This window comes from Muscardinus avellanarius (assembly GCF_963383645.1).
Source record: "Muscardinus avellanarius genome assembly, chromosome: X".
Classification (NCBI taxonomy): Eukaryota; Metazoa; Chordata; class Mammalia; order Rodentia; family Gliridae; genus Muscardinus; species Muscardinus avellanarius.
In genome coordinates this window covers 126698622-126718924 of record NC_137792.1, presented here as the reverse complement: position 1 = coordinate 126718924, position 20303 = coordinate 126698622, and the positions used below count along the sequence as shown (strand labels likewise).

General features: G+C 35.0%; 1 protein-coding gene across 2 annotated transcripts in view; it reads right to left on the bottom strand.

The window, feature by feature from the left end:
• The window catches only part of DIAPH2 (diaphanous related formin 2), a gene marked incomplete at both ends in the record, with an annotated part of 850504 nt that overhangs the window by 410616 nt on the left and 419585 nt on the right, over positions 1–20303 (bottom strand). For both annotated transcript variants that reach the window (XM_080719289.1, XM_080719290.1), the window contains one exon: positions 17968–18207. In XM_080719289.1, the coding sequence (XP_080575415.1) occupies positions 17968–18207 (240 nt within the window). The remainder of the gene's footprint in view (positions 1–17967; positions 18208–20303) is intronic.

Here is a 20303-nt window from a genome sequence, read left to right as displayed (position 1 = left end):
AGAAATCTTTGGTGACCTTCAAGCATTGTTTCAGTACAGTGCAAAGGATATGGAATTAAAAGGAATGGATAACCAAAAAGAGGTGGTAGCACGTAAGGATAATTTATTCAAAATATTGACTGTGGATAATAACTGGATAATAGAGGGGGCAGCAGAGCCAGCAGCTGGAAAATGGTGAGGCTAGTGACAAACGTTATTATAATTATCCTCCTGAATAAGTTCAGCATAATTAGGCCTGAGGAGAATAGGCAATGGAAGAAATAAGAATGAACAATCAAGAATTCATGGGCATTGACTCCTTTATTGGTTCTCAAAATGTGATCTCTGAACCAGGAGCATGGGGCTCACCTGGGAATTTGTAAGGAATGCAAATCTGGGGATCCTGCCCCAAGTCAACTGAATCAAAGCTCCAGGGATGTAGCCCCAGAGCCTGCCCTTCTAACATATGAGGGAGGAAATTCTGATATCACCTCCGGATGATTCTAAAGAAAGAAGACAAATTTAAAGGAAAGCTCCATGTTCTTCCTAGGACCCATTCCTTTCCTAGCTTCCGCATATTAGGGAACTCTATAAGGAGAAGCTATAGATGAACAAATAAGGCGGCCTAACTGAGGGGGATGAGAGGGGAAGAGGAAAATTCTTTAATGCACATGATGTACATTCACAAACATACCCAAGTCAATCAGTAAGCCAAACAGGAGAAGGAGGGAGGGGGAGGGAGGGGGAGGGGCCTAGGGGAAGGGCTCAATGAGTGATGTGTGCATGTATGCCTCCATCATCTTGTACCCCATTAAGGTGTATGATTACGATGAACCAATAAAAGATTTAAAAAATAAGGAAAATTTCCAGGTCAGAAGGCGCTTGCTTGGCAACTGTCTACAACTTGTGTGGGTATCCTCACAATACTTTGAAATTTAACAAGTTAAACTATCGCCATGTTTTCAAAGTTTGGTGCCAAAGTAAAAGTGAAATCTCGAGCCATCTGTGCCATTTTAAGGGCAGAACTGCTCTGAATATTCTTCATATAAATTCATATACGTATTAGACTGCTCTGCCACAACTGACCATCTACTCATCTAAGAGCACATGAGCTAAACAGTGGATTCCATGCTCTGAACATTCCAGAGGTAATGTTCATTAGTCTTCAAAACTCTCCCTTATTCTTCACCTAAAAGTGTATTAAAATACACTTAAAAGGCAATAATGTGCCTTGTCGTCCATGTATTAGCAGCATGTATTAGCAGATCACTGATGCCTTCCAGGGAAACTCAAGCTCCAAAATCAGTTCTTACTGGCAAATCTGATCTTGCTGCTCAGATTACTTGGCCAGGAACTCTCAATCAGAACTCCAAATTTTAAGTTGCAGATGTTGGCTTGCAATGCTTGCCGTAAAAGTTCTTGTACTGTGAATATATTTCCCATGTCTGGATTTCAGGGCATTTTTATCAGCTCTAAGACACCTAGTGCCTTGACTTTTACATGAGAGTTTACACACAGAATGTAGGCCATAGTGTGTGCATATCAAGAAAAAGGCATCAACCTGTCCATGACACGGGCACATTCTGTTCCCACATTCCTCGAGGCAGTATCCCCATTTGTGGCTGAAGGCCGAGAGTGAGAATGCAGCTTCTTTCATATGTTATATATTACATAGAGACACAACAGTGGACCTTACACCTTGCCCCAAAGCAATCTATACCTCAATTGCAAAGTGGCCAGAGAAGTAACAAAGTGAGTAAAAGAGCAAATGTCCAGCTATCTTCATGAATATGGTTCTCTTCTGAAAGAAGGAAGAATGTACAGGTTTTGCACAGATTGCCGTAGAATGCATATTGAGATAAGCCCAAACTTGATTTGTTCACAAAGAATATAAGAAATGAAATGGTAAAACACTGTGTGCACAGTATACAAGGAAACAATTCTGGCCACCTTTAAGTATGCCTACCTTTAAGGTATACTAAACCTTTTATGTCAGATAAAAGCCCAGGACTATAGATGGTATCAGAAGGAAGCCCTTTCAGATCTCCTTCTTTTCCCCTGATATTTATACAAATGGCCATGTGGAACTCAGCAAACTTAACAGTTCCTGTACTCAGAAAAAACACAATTGCCTAATCACTCTGGTCAAGGAAATAGTCCTAACATAGAGCAACACATCACAGTATTGCTGTATATTGGGTATCCCTGGAAATAAATAAGGCACTGAAATGCAGCCAAGGAATCAGGTGGAGGAGTCACGGAAACAAAACCATCTAACTACCAAAAAAGATCAGATAATTCGACTTTATTTCTTTCAGTAAAAATTTTCCCCAATCATGGCTTCTTTCCCCCTTTTATATTTGTATATTCATGGAACAGTTAATATTTAAGCAATCATGAATGCTCCAGTGCATATATCAAAACAACTACCACTGCTTGCCAGTCTTGATACAGCACATGAATTCTAATGTTAGTCCCCTTTATTTAAACGAAATTAAGTTCTGTGCTCTCTGCCAAGGGTTGTTTACAAATTATTGCTTTCCTCAATACCACCACACGTTGCAATAACATTGAGAAAGATAATGTATTTTTAAGGATTGAAATTACCATAAAAACATTAGCTTTGTAGTTACGACCAGACAGGTTTAATACACGCTTTCCTGGCTTTATTTCTTAATCTGTCACCAAAAATGCTTTTTTTGGGGAGGGGAGATGCTACATGACCAGGGCTGACATTAATTCAGCCAAATGTAATTTACAGTGCAAATATGTCTTAATTCTTTGTGTAGGTCTGCTTTTCCCTTTTATACACTCTTGCTCTGAGTATTACAATGGTATTTCCACCAAAAGGGGAACAGATGATACCCACTGTATAAAAAGTCAAGCAATTTAAGGGCCTTACACTTGTTAGCTTAATTTATGGTAGCAATCTGTGAAAGGAGAGCTTCAACTTGAAGCCATGACAAATTAAATGGAGTAAGGATTCATCTCAATTGCCTCCTTCAGGCCCAGCAAGGCATCCATGATGCTAGCTCTCACAGAAGGTCAATTTTGCTTTCCTACTGTCCCTGCTCCACCTTTCAGCACTTTCCTCTTAGTCCCACTTATTCAAGGTGAAGCCCTCCCTCCATGTGCATTAGCCAGCAGTAGCCAGGACCAGTGGCAAATCAACAACCATTTGTCCTCATTTTAGGAAAGAAGCAATTTGTGATGGATTAATGAAAATTGCCAGAATGACTTAATGAAAATATGTCTTCATTGTACAGAGCAAAGCTAGTGGGCTGCTTTCATTTAATCAACCTGTCTATATTAAGTTTACCAAATAGAAATTCACCTGAGAATCGTTTTAACAAAAATCAAATTGTTTCAAATTAGTATAGAAATAGTTTATAAGAATGAATCTCTCTTGGGTGTTAAGTGGATTCTTCTCAGATAAGGTTTAAGCAATTAATTAAACATTTAACTTTTATGGCAAAGTGCATTTTACTTAGCAGAAGGCTTAGCCAGGTGTGGTAATGTACACCTGTCATCCAGCTCCTTAGGAGGCCAAATCAACAGGCAACATAACAGGACACCCTGACCTCAAAAAAATAACCAAATATTTTATGATATTTTTCTGTGAGTGAAAATGTGCTGTTGTTTCTGATTTCCCTGTACATAGAGTCAATGATTATTACCACCGCCAAAAGGGTGTGTGGGAGTGACTGTTATGAATACTTCTGTAAACAAATGGCATTTCAGCCAGACATGGTGGTGCACACTTGCAATCCCAGTACTTGTGAGGCTGAGACAGGAGGATTGTGGTTAGCGGCTAGCCTCAGCTACTTAGTGAGACCCTCTGTTTCCAAATAAAGAATAAAAAAAATTGGGCTGGGAGTGTAACTTGGGGGTAGAATGCCACTAGGTTCAATCCCTAATACCACAAAATAAATAAATGGCTTTTGAAGGCTTTAAGTAAAACGCAACTCCAACAAAATAGAACATGTATTGTTTGAAAAGCCTAGTTAGCATCCTGCATTGAGAAGAATTAGAGGATTGTGTTGATGCTAGTAGCTACATTCATTCATTCATTCATTCATTCATTCATTCACTCATTTTCACTAAGTGAATGCTATTTTAACATATAACCAAATTATATCCGTTCTCATATTGATCATTTTCCTTACTGGGTAATTTTTTGTGTATGAAAATCATCATCTCTGATATTATTATAGACAATGCTGCTGTGAACACTCTTCTTCATTGTAATATAATATGCATAAAATAAAAGTATGGTAACCCTTTTAAGTGTACAGTTGAGGGGCACGAAGTGCATTCACAGTGTTTAACAGTGTGATACTGACCATTATCCATCTCCAGAACTGCTCATCATCCTCAACTGAAACTACCCATTAAACACTCACCTTTAATCCTCTTTCCGCTTAACTCCTGTTGATCACTATTCTCTGTTCCATTTCTATGAATTTGACTATGCTACGCATCTCACATAAATGGAATCATAATACTTGTCCTTCTATGTCTGGCTTATTTCACTCAGAACAATGTCTTCAAGGTTCATGCATGTTGTAGTAATGTGCCAGAATTTCACTTTTATTTTTAACTTTTGGTGGCACTTAGGATCAAACCCACAGATAATATACTAAACAGATGTTCTGTCACTGGGCTAAACATCTAGCCCCTAGAATTTTATTATTTCTCAAGGCTGAATATTATCCCATTGTATATGTGTACCACCGTTTGTTTACCCATAAGTCTACCAATGGACATTTGGGTTGTATCCATCTTTTGGCTAATATGAGTAATGCTCCTATGGATGCTGGCATACGAATATTTGTTTAAGGCTCTGAATTCAGTCCTTTAATGTATATACACAGAAGTAAATTTGCAGGGCCATATTGTTATTTTATGATTCATATTTATGGTAAGCATCATAATGTTCCCATTTTATAGCCCACCAAGTAACACACAAGGATTCAAATAGCCCCAATACTAGTGTTTATTTTTTGATAGCAATCCTCTTAATGGATGTAAAATGGTATTTTACTGTGGTTTTGATTTGCATTTCTTTGATGTATAATGATGTTGAGTATCTTTTGTGGGCTTATTAGACATCTGTCTATCTTCTTTGGAGAAATGACTATTAAACAGTCCTTTTTCTATTTTTGAACTATGTTGTTTTTTGTGGTCAAGTTGTATAAGTTCTTTATATATTCTGGATATTAATCCCTTATTAAGTATATGATTCAAAAACATCTTTTCCTATTTTTTGGGTGCCTTTAACTTTTCTAATCGTGATCAATGATGATATGATCATGCTTGTGCACATCTCTAGAATCCTTATGTAAGGTATCTACTCTGTACAGCCTTTTGAGTACTGAACCTTCAAAATTTCTAGACATTACCAAATTGTTTTCCATTATGAATGTTTCAAGTTAAACTCACCAGAAATTCCTCTTGTTTCTTACTTTTTCCCCCATCTGACAATTATCATGATTAAAAATCTTCACTAATCTTGTAGATATAAAATGGCATGTCATTATGGTTTAATTTAATTTACTCATGTGAATGAAAAGGGTACAAATGTTTTAGAAAATATTATCTTTTTTAAATTAAATCTGTATGTTCCACATGACATAGTCTATCCACTCAACCATAATTTCCACTCCTAGGTAATTACCCATGATAAATGATTTTATGTCCTACACATTAATAGTGATAAAATATTAATCAATAATAGTCAAAGAGTAGAAACAACTCAAGTGTCCCTCAGCTAATATACAACAGAATATTACTCAACAATAAAAATAAACTATTGATCTATGTCACAACACTTATACTAAGGGAAAGAAGTCACACAAAACACAAAGACTTCCTTGCTATATGGCTTCATTCATATACAATTCTAGAAGAAAAAAAAACTATGGGGATCAAAAGAAAATCAATAGTTGCCTACAGCTAGAGGTGGAGATCAACTTTATAGCGACATGAGGAAACTATACTGATTGATTTTGGTGAAGATTCCAAAGCTGTATAAAAGTGCCAAAGGTCACCAAGCTCCTTGTCTAAATGAGTAAATTTTATGGTATGTCAATTATACCTAAGTACTGTTCCTTTAAGGAATTATAGGTTAGTTTTTAGCTCGCTTAACCATGAACACATTTGACTTCTGATGAAAGAACAGCAAAAAGAACAAACAAAAGTCCCAAGGATATGCTTTAAGAAATCAATAAACATCGGGGCCTTTTTCATATACTTAATGAAAACTGACGTTTAGAATCAGACAGGGATCTGAAAGGGCCAGGCTGTGATTGAAGAAAAATCCCTGGAATCAAGCATTTGTATTTCTCCCCAAATCTTTGAGTATAGTTTAATCATACTTTTCCACTTCCCCCGGCACAAGTTTCCAAGTCTTCCATTTTAGTATGTGTTCCTGGCTACTTCTTTGAATTTGAACATTGAATTCCTTCCTCTAAACAGCCTCTCAAGGGCTCATATTTCCTTATACCTAGATAATTGTATCCTAGAGTGATCTCTCATCCTGAACATTAAATTAAAAAGAAACTTTCTTCATTTTTCTATATCTCATGACAAGCTCTTTAAAAAAATCATTTGATTTCTCTGCCTAATCATGGAATCAGGAGAGGTATGGATTTGTAGTGGTCATACAGTAGTGCCATTCTATTACTGATTTTGAATAGGTACTAATTCATTCTATACAAATGTTTTATAACATTAATTATATGTAAAAAGCAGGTAGGAACATGAGAAATAATTTAAAATACCCTTATTGTAGCACAAAAGGGAAGTGGGTATTCTGATAATTCAGATTTTAAATGCAGAAAGTGAAAGAAAAATAATAAATGGTAAAGCTTTGTGCTTGTCTCCATGATAAGTCGAAAGTCAAGATAAGTAAAATTGAGATTATTTGTGGAAAAGAAGCAAGGCACATGTTGTAAATGGAACTGTTGTTATTCCGTTCCTTTCCAAAGAGTTGAAGTAGCTTTGCAGTGTGATAGGATAGTCTTGTAGTTACTTAGCCAATGTTTATGAGAAAAATAATTTTTTCATGTGCGTTATTATATAAAATCCAGTCCCCTTCCCTGACACAAACTTCTCCCTGTTCTCTCCAGTCTCTTGCTTTAGGATTACAAGATTACAATGTTCTGTATCAAGCAGCTAGCTCATAAGCAACTCAAGGACCGGAGAAATAACGATTTCCTTCTCTTTATCCCTGCCAAACATCTAGCACAGGGGGCCACAGAGAATAAATTTCAATGAATAAGACCAACTTGCTACCCGAGCACCACTTACAAAGTATTTAAATGATCATAAATGATTCTTGGATTCCCTCAGATTATTACAGAGCTGTGTTTTCATGCTAACTGCCACTTTGTAAAGCTCCTTCTATAGTCACCGGTTCTCCTTATTAAGGTAATGCAATGCCTTCATTAGGACGGCTTCATTTGACAGAAAATTCAATTTGCTTTCTTTGGGGCAGCACTGGAGATTGAACCTAGGGCCTCTTGGACGCCAGGCAAGTGTTCTATCATTGAGCTACGTCCTCAGCCCAGCCCAGTAGCCATAATTTTCGAGCAACAGTCTCGTACATAGTTGAAATCTCTTTTGGAAAGAGCTTTGGTAGAAGAAAAAGGCATTTGTTTTCAAACTTACAAATTATATTCACTAAATGCTGTGCATGTTGTCAACTTTTCCCTACTGTGAGAATTAGAAAATCGGTCGTAAGATTAAGTTCAGAATATAGTTACAGCAATTTACAATAAGCCAGCTGGGTTCCTTTACATCCTTTATGGGAACAGTCTTTGTGGTGAACCAAGTAGGACCTACAGTTAGTGCCATAAATGGCCAGTTTTTCTGTCTGGTCCAGTGCTGACAATGTTTATTGCGAGCTCTGATATGTGGGGGAACAATCAAGAACTACTCCCTCAATTTTTAAAGCAGAGAATTATTCATATCTACCAGCTATATTACTCAGCAAAAGTTAACCCTTATTATTTAGTCATAATGAATTTAGCAAGCATAATTATGGCAGAGTCCTGACAAAAAAAATGAATTTAGCAAGCATAATTATGGCAGAGTCCTGACAGTTTTTATATAGGTATATGAGGATAATTTATTTTCAATGAAAGGAAATATGTTTTTGATGTTTCCTTGAAATGCATGTGTATTTAACAAGTAAAAAGTTAAACCATGCTTGAGTCTTCTACAGAAAACAAATTATACACTTCAGTACAGTTCTATATACATGTATAATAGAATTTTGAATACTTATTATTGGTAGATGAAAAGGAACATAATTTGACAACTCTTACTTTGCATTTTTGAATGCTTTTTACAAGTATGTCAATTTATGTATAAGAACATTCAACCTAGTACTGTTTTTCTCTGATTATACAATTTTGAAAATTATTAACTTCTGATTCTTTTTACTCTCCCATTCTTTCTTTTTTCTATCCATCAATTGCTCAGTCTTTCTCTCTCTCTCTCTCTCTCTCTCTCTCTCTCTCTCTCTCTCTTCACATCTATGTGTACACACTCACTTTTAGCATGGCCTGGATTTTAAAACTATTTCCTTAGTCCCTTGTAAAAATCAAACTTTTCAAAACTGGAATATTTTTCATACCAAAAAAGTAGTGGGTTTGCATAGAAAAATATATTTAACCAGGCATAGTAAAAAATGCAAGTGTGTACCATATATATTCATCTATATCCTTCACAGCAAGTTATATAGACATACAGAAGGCAGATATAACTGTTTAACCATAACATATAAGTTAAAATCAGAGATAGCAGTCTAGGTTTCACAATGCTTCTCATCATAGTTAAGGCCTGATGTGTCGGTGCATGTACAAGTCTGTAAATATGTGTAGAGTATAAAACATTTAATATATATGAGTGCAATAGAGAAAAAGATGTTGAAAAAATGAGTTTTCAAAGCAGTCATTATTGACAAAGAATACTAATGAAGTCTGCTTCAGACAAACCACAGTTACAAACTACTATTCTCTAGAGAATTTGATAAACTGAATATTTGGAGGTATAATGAAGTTTTCATACAAACTAAACTACAATGCAGTAAAAGTGATAATATCTAAACAGATGTGATCAAATTTTGAGAAAACAAACAAGTGTTACCTTTAAAGTATTAGCTGAATAATTTGCACCAATGAATATAAATTAATGAATATTTCAACTTTGAGAAAACATTTTAAGCTCATAGGGACTCTATATTTTTAGAGGCAAGAAGGATAATAAAAATTTGAGCTCCTTACTTTTAATGAGGGCTCAAGTTTTCAAAAAAATGTTCTGAGACATATTCTTTCAAAACTATAGCAATTTGAAGAAGTATATCTATAAATTTTTTTAATTCCTAAGGCTAACATGATCATGTAGCTTTACCCCTGCTGTGAGAGGCTTAAGACAAAGTCTTTTCTCTTATCTCAATTTCTAAAATGGGCAACAGAGATAAAGAAAGAAGAAAGAAAATAGTGCATCTCCACATTAATACAAATCTGGAAAATTTGTGAACGTTTGGAAAAAATGGAAATTACCATTTTAGAAAAACACACCTATAGAGAGACAAACACTTTCTTAACTAAGTTTCCATTCTACTTAAGCAGTGGATCTGTATAAAAGTACCACTATAGGATACAAAAAAGTGGACCAGGTTCCGTACACTATAGAAATGGGGAAAGAACTGATTTTCCAATTGAAGAGCAATCTTCAAAATACGAAGTAGCATATTCACAGGATCTCAAAATCAAGGAGACTTGATCATCTGTTTTCCACTTTTATAGGGCTGCTTTTTTTAAGAAGACAAACTCAGAAACAGTGGCCTGTTTTGCTCAGATTTTTTAAGGCACAAAGGGTGTTAAAGGTGAAGACTTGGGATTGGATTTCCAAGTATTTTGATTACTGGAGAAATCACTGAATGCAATTTTGTAAAAACATGTACTAGGAATTGAACCAAGGGGCACTTTACCACTGAGATATACCTGGTTCTTCATGTGTTTGGTTTTGTTTTGTTTTTTTTTTTTGAGACAGACTTTTGCTAAATTGCTAAGGTTGACCTCAAAGTTTTGATATTCCTGCCTCAGCCTCCAAAGTATGTGGCACCATACCACTGCCTCTAGTTGGAAGCAATCTTTAACTATCAGCATCTGCCCACAGGCACAAGTCCACATGCATCAATTAACAGTATATGCGTCAGGGCATATAACAAGCAACATGGGAATTAAAAGACCTTAATGACTACTATTTCCTTAAACTAAATTTAGTGTTTTGTAAATTTAAACATTTCTGGGCTTATTAATTTCAATAATATTCATGCTTGCCACTCCAAAACAATAAAATTTGGCATATCGATTTACAGAAAGGTAGGAAACAGAAACCCAAGACACACTCACAAAAACCGAATCTAGTAGGTCACCATTGCCATAGTACCATAAGTGTAACATTCATCTAAGCATTCAGTGGTTCTAAATGATGAGAGCCCAGTTGCATAATAGAACAAAATACAATGGACTGAAAAAAAGGCCGATGATCACATGAGTTATTCAATGGAAAGTAATTAAAATAAAGAATAATATCCTGTTCTTTTGTCATTCTGTGGTGCTTAATTATTTCTTTCTTTCTTTTTTGTGGTACTGTGAATGCAGGTCATTCTACCTCCAGCCCTATTCTATTCTTTTATTTTAAAATACAGTCTCACTAAGTAGTGGATGGTCTCACTATGAGGAAGGTCATGAACCTATGGCCCTCCTATCTCAGCCTCCCAAGTACTGGGATTACAAGTGTGCTCCAACACGCCCGGCTGTGCTTAGTTATTTAATAGGTCTAAAATTTTTGCTTCAATGTAATATAAAGAAATAAGGACAGGCCCTTAAATTTAAATGTTGTGTCCACTGATCATGAATTTAAAAAATATTATATCATGACTACATTATTATGTGCTCACATTTTAAATTCAAAATATCATGAATGGACTCCTATTTCTTTTCCTATAACAAAAAATCTTTTTTCACTGATTACTAGTGACTTGGGTCTATCACCAAATGAAAATTTTCTGCTGCAAAAGCTCCAACACAAAGGAAATTTAAGAGGGTCCACAAGAGGACCTAACATTACAACCCACTTCATACTTGATAAAGGTTCTAATCCTACCTCTCATAAATTTTTTCCAAGATCAACTTCAACCCTCAAAGTTATTTTCTGCTCAACAAATGGTCAACCACATTTCCCCCCAATCCAAATAATGGTAAACACCGTTTATTAGGAGAATGCACATTTCGGTGAAGCAAAAGTGCCAGTGCATATTTTAAAAATAACACAGTCCACTAAAATATTTGAGTCCCAGAAAAAAGCTGGATACTGACTTTGCCCCCATCACTAGTAAACCATCTCTCTGGAGAGCAGACCCCTATTTGTAATTTGTTGATAATAACACATGGCACTGCCTGCATAATACTGATGTGCTCTAAGAGCTTATAGAACATCAAGGCATAGCTCTATAAGTATTCCAGTTGTTCAGTGTTATTGTATTACAAATACACAGGCTCTACTTCCTGGATACATGAAAATCTACCATGGGAAGAGGAACTTTCTATTAATGTGGCTACAATTACTTCCAAATGAAGGGAAATAAAAAAGATAGATTCTAAGTTGCTTACGCTGCCAGAGAGTATGGAAAATCCACATGAATTCTCCCTTTTCAGAATTCTGAAGTTGCTTCTAGAATAATTCTTCCTAATGATCCATGAATGACCAAGCATTCACTTATAATGCAATAAGAGCCAGGGTGTGCTGTTTTGGACAGAGAAACCTAGATTTAAGTCCCAACATTGATACTTACTAACTTATGGATCTTGGAAAAAATCGTATAACCTCACTGGGGCTTAGTTTTCTAATTTGCAAAATGGGGTTAATAATGCTTAGCCTCTTTCCACATAAAAAAACACTTTATAAACTATAAAAACACAAGAAACCAAATCTGTGGAGTGTTAACCAGGATTTACTGATCTTTGTATGTTTCTCTTTCACTAAATCCTATAGTGGTTATTTTCTAAAATAGCTTTCATTTTAAATTAATAGTCCTATATTTATTCATTAACCATTAACCTATGAAGGGGAGTTACTGGTTTAGATTTATAGCAAACGATATATTTTATATCTCCACAAATAAACAAACCATAACAAAATAATTATTCAATAGTTTTACTGGTAAAACTATATCTTGTATGACTATGAGGAACAAAATTCACTTTTTAAAAGTAGTTAATATATATGTTCAATATTAACAACAAACTTTTACCTAAATAAAATACCTGGATTTTGTTCAATAGTCATTTTGTTGAGGTTTATATATAGTAAACAGTGAGAATGTAATGTAGAATAAAGTGCCCATCTGCATTTGACAATATCTGGATCTTTGGAAAAAGAGAAAATCTTATGTTAGAGGCCCCATGTCAGGACAGAGGAAGGATGTGAATATCTGCAAGACAAAGGAGAGGGCTCATCAGAAACTAACTGGCACCTTGATCTTGGCCTTCTAGTCTCCAAACCTGTAATCAAGTCCTAGTGCATATGCCATCCACCTCGTTACAGGAGCTGAAATTACTAATATACTGACTAAAGTATTTTGTCCCTCTGAGCAGATGTTCTCTTATTGTAGACTAAAGAGGCTAGATTAGATATCTTCTTATGCTACTGTCCACATAATTTCAACTAAAAATGATTAGAAATGATGAAATATTTGGAGGGGTTAAAATGACTTTTTTCATAGGTCTTGGTAGAGTTTTTCCTGTTTTATATACTTCTCAATTTACTACCATACCCAGCAGTCATTTTTCCTTTATAATAATATTTTGTGGTAAGTAATCCTCTATTTTACAAGGAAGGTAAACCTACTTTACTTCCTGTCTAACTCTTCCGTGGTGGGGGAAATGGATATGCTCCTTTGTATATTTGAGGTGATGCCTATAATGCTTGCTCACTATTACCCATGGTGTCTAGAAGAGGAGATCTTTACTTTTTTATAGTAAGAATGCTAGAAACATGCCATAATTATATTACCGTGTTAATCCAAATAACTACAACATATCTAAATTTTCCCCCACAGTGCACTAGAATATTTTCTATATTTCACATGTGTACATAAACACACCACCCTACTTTATCATAATTTTTGTCTTGCTGTCCAAGTACAATGTGCATAGTATAGGTGAAGGATATTTTAGGAGAGTAAAATGTTTCTTATCAGTATTCTTAAAGTATTTTTGACTCTTTTACATCATTAAATGGCCTATGAATGATTTTTCCAAAGCCAGTTATGGATCCAAAATACTCAAACTAGTGTATGAAAGACTAAAAATCTCCTCACAACTTGCCCACCAATGTTATTACGTTTTTTCCCCAGCATGAACCAAAAATTTTCCAGGCAGTGTATTTTCTAATTCATTTTCTTATATATCATGATTATTCCTAGTTGTGTATCATGATTAAAAATACTATTTGTTTAACAGTACAATTTTTCAATATTTTTCTCTATATTATTTTTATGGACCAGGGGATTAAACGCAGGGGCATTCTACCTCTAAACTACACTTGCAGCCCTATTTTTTATTCTTTATTTTGAAGCAGGATTCCACTGAGTTTTAGAGGGCCTCACTAAGTAGCTGAGGCTGGCTATGAACCATGTGATCCTTTTGCCTCAGCCTCCCAAGTACTGGGATTAGAAGCGTGTGCCACCATGCCCGGCTCTAAAAGAAATCGTTTTATTTGACCCAAAAAACCTTATAAACAAGGGTCAGAGCATTTTCATCTACAGATGAAGAACGGTTTCAAAGAGAGCAAGAGCTTAAACTCTGAACATTGATTGGCTGGTAATCTGCAAAATGGAAGCTCCAATGTAGTTCCCAAGCCTACAGCACGTTCCTCTCATGTAGAGCCATGGCTTCTTCTCATCCAGTAACCTCCTCCTATCTAGATTCCAATATCTGTCTATTTCTCTTTATCAGTACCACCCAAGCACTAGGTTCCTCCCTCCTCTGACCTACTAATCTCAAGCCCCGCTTTTTGCACTGACAGACAGTACACCTTGTGGCATCACATAATATCCTGCCTGCATGACATTACCTGGCTACTCAACTGTACCAGAAGCTTCCTGAGGTTTCTGTTCATCTTCTTTCTTGTGCGTATTCCCCTGGTATACAGAGCATCCGTTTTGTTTGCTCTTTCTGTGTTTATACCTGTCTGCTATCCCTTTGGCATCTATATCATTGGTAATGACGTACTTTAGGTCACGACCAGACTGCCAATACAGGTACTTTTGGTAGCACTGTTAATTAAGGCTCTTTGCCCTCCCCTTGGATAGGGAGTGGTTCTGTAATCCACAGTAAGTTAATTGATCTCTGTAATTAGAAACTGAATCAAAACAGGTAAAGGAGGAGGGAGCTGGTTAGAGCTTAGAACACCCCAGAGGCAGCATACTTAAATGCCTTTCCATTTAGCCCTATACCACAGTTGCTGTTCTTTCAAAGGCCAACACCTTCAGCTTTTCTCCAATTTCTGGCTGAACAATCTCAGATTCTTCCAATAAATTCCATGCTTTTCTTCAATCAAGCAGTTACTTTCTGTTGCATGTAAACCAAGATCCCGATCTGACAGAACCTACAAAGCTTACTGCGTAGGGACTGCTCAGCATTTTTCAGTGTTTTTTTCTTATGCAGATTATATATGCTATTACATACTGAAAACAAAATAAAATAACGAATGTCCCTGAAATGTAGCATTGCTATTGTTTAGAATTTTAATAGCCACCAGGCAAGTACGGGCCAAGCTAACACTGGGAACTCATCTTCATTGAAATGACTTTTATTACAGTTCAGCACACTGGTTTGGCACCTCACAAAGTGGTAATTCACTGCTAAAATTAACAAAGCATTTTGTGGTGAGGGTACTACTTACAGTAATGATACCCTTTAGTGTTATTTGACATTTTAGTTAACCCATCTGTTTTCTTTTTCTTCCCAAATATCACAGCAGCCCGTTGTGACCATCTGAATTTTTATATTATCTCACAATAAGACACATCTGATAAGTTTAACTGCTTATATCACGGCTCCTTTTTAGCTAGATGAATTTTTAATGCATTTCATAGCTTCTTGTGAAAAACTGTGGATTGCACATTTAAAATCATTGAAAAGGAAATTATAATTATAAAAATATCAATAAGTAAACTATCATTGTCTAAGCATAATCAGTATAGTACATGGAGAATTTCTCCTGCTACTTTTGTTTAGGGAAAAATAATAAAAATTATTTAAGTAAAATTGAACAGAAATTCTATCTAATGTATACCAGTAGTTAGTTGATTTCATATGAAGCAGATTTCAGCCCTAAGCTAATCATTTCTATGTACTTCAGTAAATTTCAGTCACTCTAGACATTTACATGCACTCAGAATCCATTGTATTTGAGGAACATCCTTTCAATTGTAGATATTTTGGGAATATCATATTTCTGTATGATATTTCTCTTTAATAATGGCAAGTATTCCCAGAAGATAAAAATCCTACTGGAATTTGGGAGGGGAAATAATTTAAAACCTTCAACTACTTTCTCTTTTAGAACACCTATTATTCCATGATAGTATTTCCCACAAGATTTTTTTTATTTTATTTGAAGTTGGAAAAAATCTTTATGCTGAATCCTTTGAGCATACCTCTAGTGATAGATGTCAGATCAGCGTTGTGTGGAAGAACTTTTATTTGACAGCTTGATGACAAGAAGAAGCCTCTCTCCAAAATATAAGATGTAACTATAAACCCTTCTGTGAGATGAATGCAATCTTTTGTTCCTGTGGATAAGTGACTTACTCATACTTGCTTCAAAGAAATCAGTTCATGTAATTAATTTGAATTAAGACACTCAAAAATAAGGGACATATTTCTTCAAATTAGGATAATTTGCTGGTGTAAATTGTAAAATACTTATATAAATTTTGAGTGATATTTTCCTTAATGTATATTATTTTTTATTATGTATAAAATAATTACATCTTAAATTCACTTACTGGGCATACGGCATGTACTCTAACCTCGTAGCAGCTTGGTAAGAGGTAAATTTACTAGTATTGGATTTAGGGTATCTGATATAGTGGAAAAGCCCCCCAAAAGTTACTTTTATTTTATAAATCTGGTCCTGTTTCATCATAATTTATAATAGGCATTGCCTTATTCTCTTTGGCATTATGAAATAATTTCAAACGACTTTATCACAAAATGAAGAAATCAGCTTTTTCTTGTCAAAAATAGGCATTTCCAAATGATCTCTGTTTTCTTTGCTCTCTTTCCTTAAAACCCTTATAAATATATCAGGAATAAACAGGTAATCACGGGTTTGTTCTATACCTTTTTATTTAAGAATGTTATTCCTTATGTCTATCTGGGTTAGAATTAATAGGACAACATCGTTTTGTGATAGTTATTAAATGATGGTCTGCAGATATGTAATGCACATCTATTTAATGCATGAACAGAAATGAAATCCATATCCCTTTCCAGGGATTCTTGTTATAGAGTACTTCATGAACTAGCCAAAGTTCTGCAATGTTTTCCGATGTGAGAGAAAAAAAGAAGTGAAAGCCTGGTGAGATGTCAAAGAAAGATTGCTTGTTTTCAGATCTATTTCCATTTCTAGCTTCCTTCCGGGCCTTCACCTCAGAGTCCGTGCTGATTCTCTCTGTAACAGACAGATCTTTTCCTTAAAGAGAGTGGTTTTCCCTAGCCTGGAAATGGACACAGACAGTCACTTTCTCGCTTGTCTGTTGCTTTGTTTACTTGTCACAAAAATTAAGTCTCAAAAAAGAACACTCGGAAATAGTCCAATCAAAACAATACAATGATTATCACTTGAATTTTTTTCAAACCTGGTAGGGAATATACTCAAAATTCAACTTAGCCATACAATATTAGTCAACAAAGAATATTTTCATAGAGTAGAAGAGGCAAAGCATACTCACAAAAAAATTTTGGCTATCTCACTCATTAAATTTAGCTTCTCAAACAGCATTGAAATATTTTAAACATTTTATTGATGCATGGAAACTATATATCATATTGAGGTTCAGTGTGACTGAAACATAAATGCATGTGGCACTTGGTTTCTTTTCCTCTAGATTCCACCCCTCTCCCTCCCCTTCCTCATTCATAATATTGAAATCGGTATCAATATCTTCAGGATCATCTGAACTGTTTCCTTCATCTAGTCTCCTCCCTGCACTAATTCCCTTCCACTCTTCTACTGGTATCTCTCATCATCATTTGAAGTCTTGCAGTTTCTTGGTAGCTTCTGCATATGAGCGAAAACACAACACCCTTTGCTGTCTGAGACTGCTGAATATCACCTAACACGTTCTATACTTCCATCCACTTTGTTGCAAATAATTTTGCTCTTCTTTATGGCTGAAAAAATCCACTGTGCATATGTATCAGAGTTTTGTAAGCCATCCAAAGACTGACACCAAGGTGGCACCATAGTTTGGCTATTGTGAATTGCGCTGTCATAAACATCGATATGCATGTGTTATTATACTATTCTGACTTCACTTCCTTTAGAAAGATACTCCGAAGTAGTACAGCTACTTCAAGTACTTTTTCGGATGGACAGAAACTAAGTATAAAATATAACCTTACGTGTATTTTTAATACTGAAATTTTTGGTCTATAAATCCCATCGAAATTGAAACAACAAGAGATAACTACCATACTTCTGAGAACTTCACAGTCTTCTGGATATTACAGCATTAAGATTTAAAAATTTGTTTTAAATGACATATGCCTATCATAAAAGCCACCCCTTTCATGAAAGCACATAACGTTGCAATTTATCTGCCACTTCTATTTAGATGAACTCTTCCCACAGACATGTTTACCACTGTAAATTTGTGTTAATTAAACAATGTCATCTTACCTTACAAAGGAAGTTGATCTTAAAACCTAAAGACTGGGCATTTCTTGAGCCAGAGTTCATGTAGTTTCCAACCAAAAGAACTAATTCTAAAAGCCTGTTAAAGCTTTCACTTTTCTTCAGTTCTTCACAGGCAAGAGTTACTGCTATGATGCTAGGTTTGATGTTGCTTATGTGTTCTTCAAACGTAAGCTTGAAAAGAATGCTATTGAGACGAGGCCGTAACATTTTCACTGAGCTCATCTGTAAGATAAGAAATGCTCTATGAGAACATGAATTTAAAGCCTGTTATTTTATCTCTTTAGTGGGGGAAATTTCATAGAAAATACTGTAAAATTTATACACAAAGAAAAATCTCCCTGGGCTTTAAGAAACATTCTATTAGTTGGCTTTAGACATTCCAAAGGGAAATAGAAGCCAAGTTTCAAGAGCAGTTGCTTATTCCGTTTTTAAAAATAAATTACATCATACTTATAGCATTAATAAAATATTATTGAAGCTGAACAGTTGCTACATGTAAATTGCATAATAATTAGCCATGAACAGCATTCAAACTGCCAAAATATGTCCCTCAGGTGAATGAGGGAAATTTATAAATATGAAATTAAGTTGAGTGAATAGTGGGGCCACAGATAAAAGATGTACATGATGACAGAAAATATAAGTGGAACATTTCCTAAGAAATTACCTATTACTATGCTGTTTGAAATCAGAGGACCAGCTTTGATTGAGCACTTAATAATTTTTAAGCCTATGATTTCGATTCATAATATATATTAAATATTTACATATGTTCTAAAGAAATTCACCTCCTTGACAGATGTTGATGTTAAATAATTAGGTTATGATAAAATCGCATGAACTTACTTTCAAGTACATTATTCAAGAATTCTATGTTGGTTTTCATCAAAACAGTTTAACTTTGGTGTTAATTACTTATTTGAGAGCATTGGTGCCCATTCTATATTCCTTTAGGTATTGCTTCTATGATAATTATTTATAGTTTTTAATTTCCTATAGATTCAAATTATTTAACTAGTTTTCATTTACAAAATGAATTTCTGGAGAGAAGTGGGTAGAAAGTAACACATATGACCATTTATGCACACATACCATTAAATAAATTATTAATCTGATTATATTTGCATATGTGTGTGTATGGGATACTTTCTTAAATATAAACTATGGCCAAATATGGTGATTCATGCTTGTAATCCCAGAACTTGAGAGGCTGAGATAGGAGGATCACAGATTTGAGGGCAATCTCAGCAAGTAGTGAGAATCTCACGACCCTAGCCAGACCCTTTTTCAAAATGAAAATTAAAGATAGAGCTGGGGGGTATAGCTTAGAATTAGAATGCTCATAGGTCCAATTCCCAGTACCACAAAAATAAGGAAATAAACAATCTTTGTTTTGTTTTGTTGTTTTGCAGTACTGGGGTTGAAGCCCAGGGGCATTCTACCTTGAAGCTATATCCCTACAACTTTAGTAACTGAAATATAGGCATATAACATGAAAATAACTTGACACCTAAGACAAATAGTCTTTAGTATACAAAGTGGCATGAAAAGCAGCAAATGAACTCTTGGGGAGAACATATTCGCTCTAGAATAGAAGACATACTTTGTTTTCTTCCCTGAAACTAATTTGTCCATTAAACATGGATATCTAGCTCTGCATATATGAACGTTTACCTTCTACTTAACCTTTGACACACTTTTATGCTATTCTCAGGCAGATATACTAATGTATGATGTACATATCTACCTCTTACTCTATTTGCATAGGTCTCATTACTTCCAATTAGATGTTTTATGTAATCGGGGTTTTATGCAATTTGTCCTCTTATTTCCTCAATACACACACATGCCAATTATAAAACACACTATTTTAAAAAGATTATAATATATTCTGAAACTAATGACACAGACACTTGAACACTACAGCTGGTGATAAAATCAGAACATGTTTCTAGACAGGTATCAGAAATTAAGTTCTGGATATATTTGTTGAAAGAAGAAAAAACTTTAAATTTTTTTCACTATGATGTTTAAACAAAGGCTTCAAAATAGAGGGAAAATGAATGAAAATAAATATGCACATGTATAACTATGTAAGTATGTATGTGTAAATCAGCTTACAGAAGTAAGACCAAAGGAAAGACAAAGAAAATGGTGTGAGAAAAGGTTCATAGATTAGGTATGTATGATATTTACACCTAGTGGCAGAATACAGACAAAAGTGTCTGAGGATCCCATGTAGAGGCCATGAAATTGCAAGGTGATCATGTCAGAGTCCAGGTCTCTAGGAATATTTAAATCCTTTGTATATATTTGTG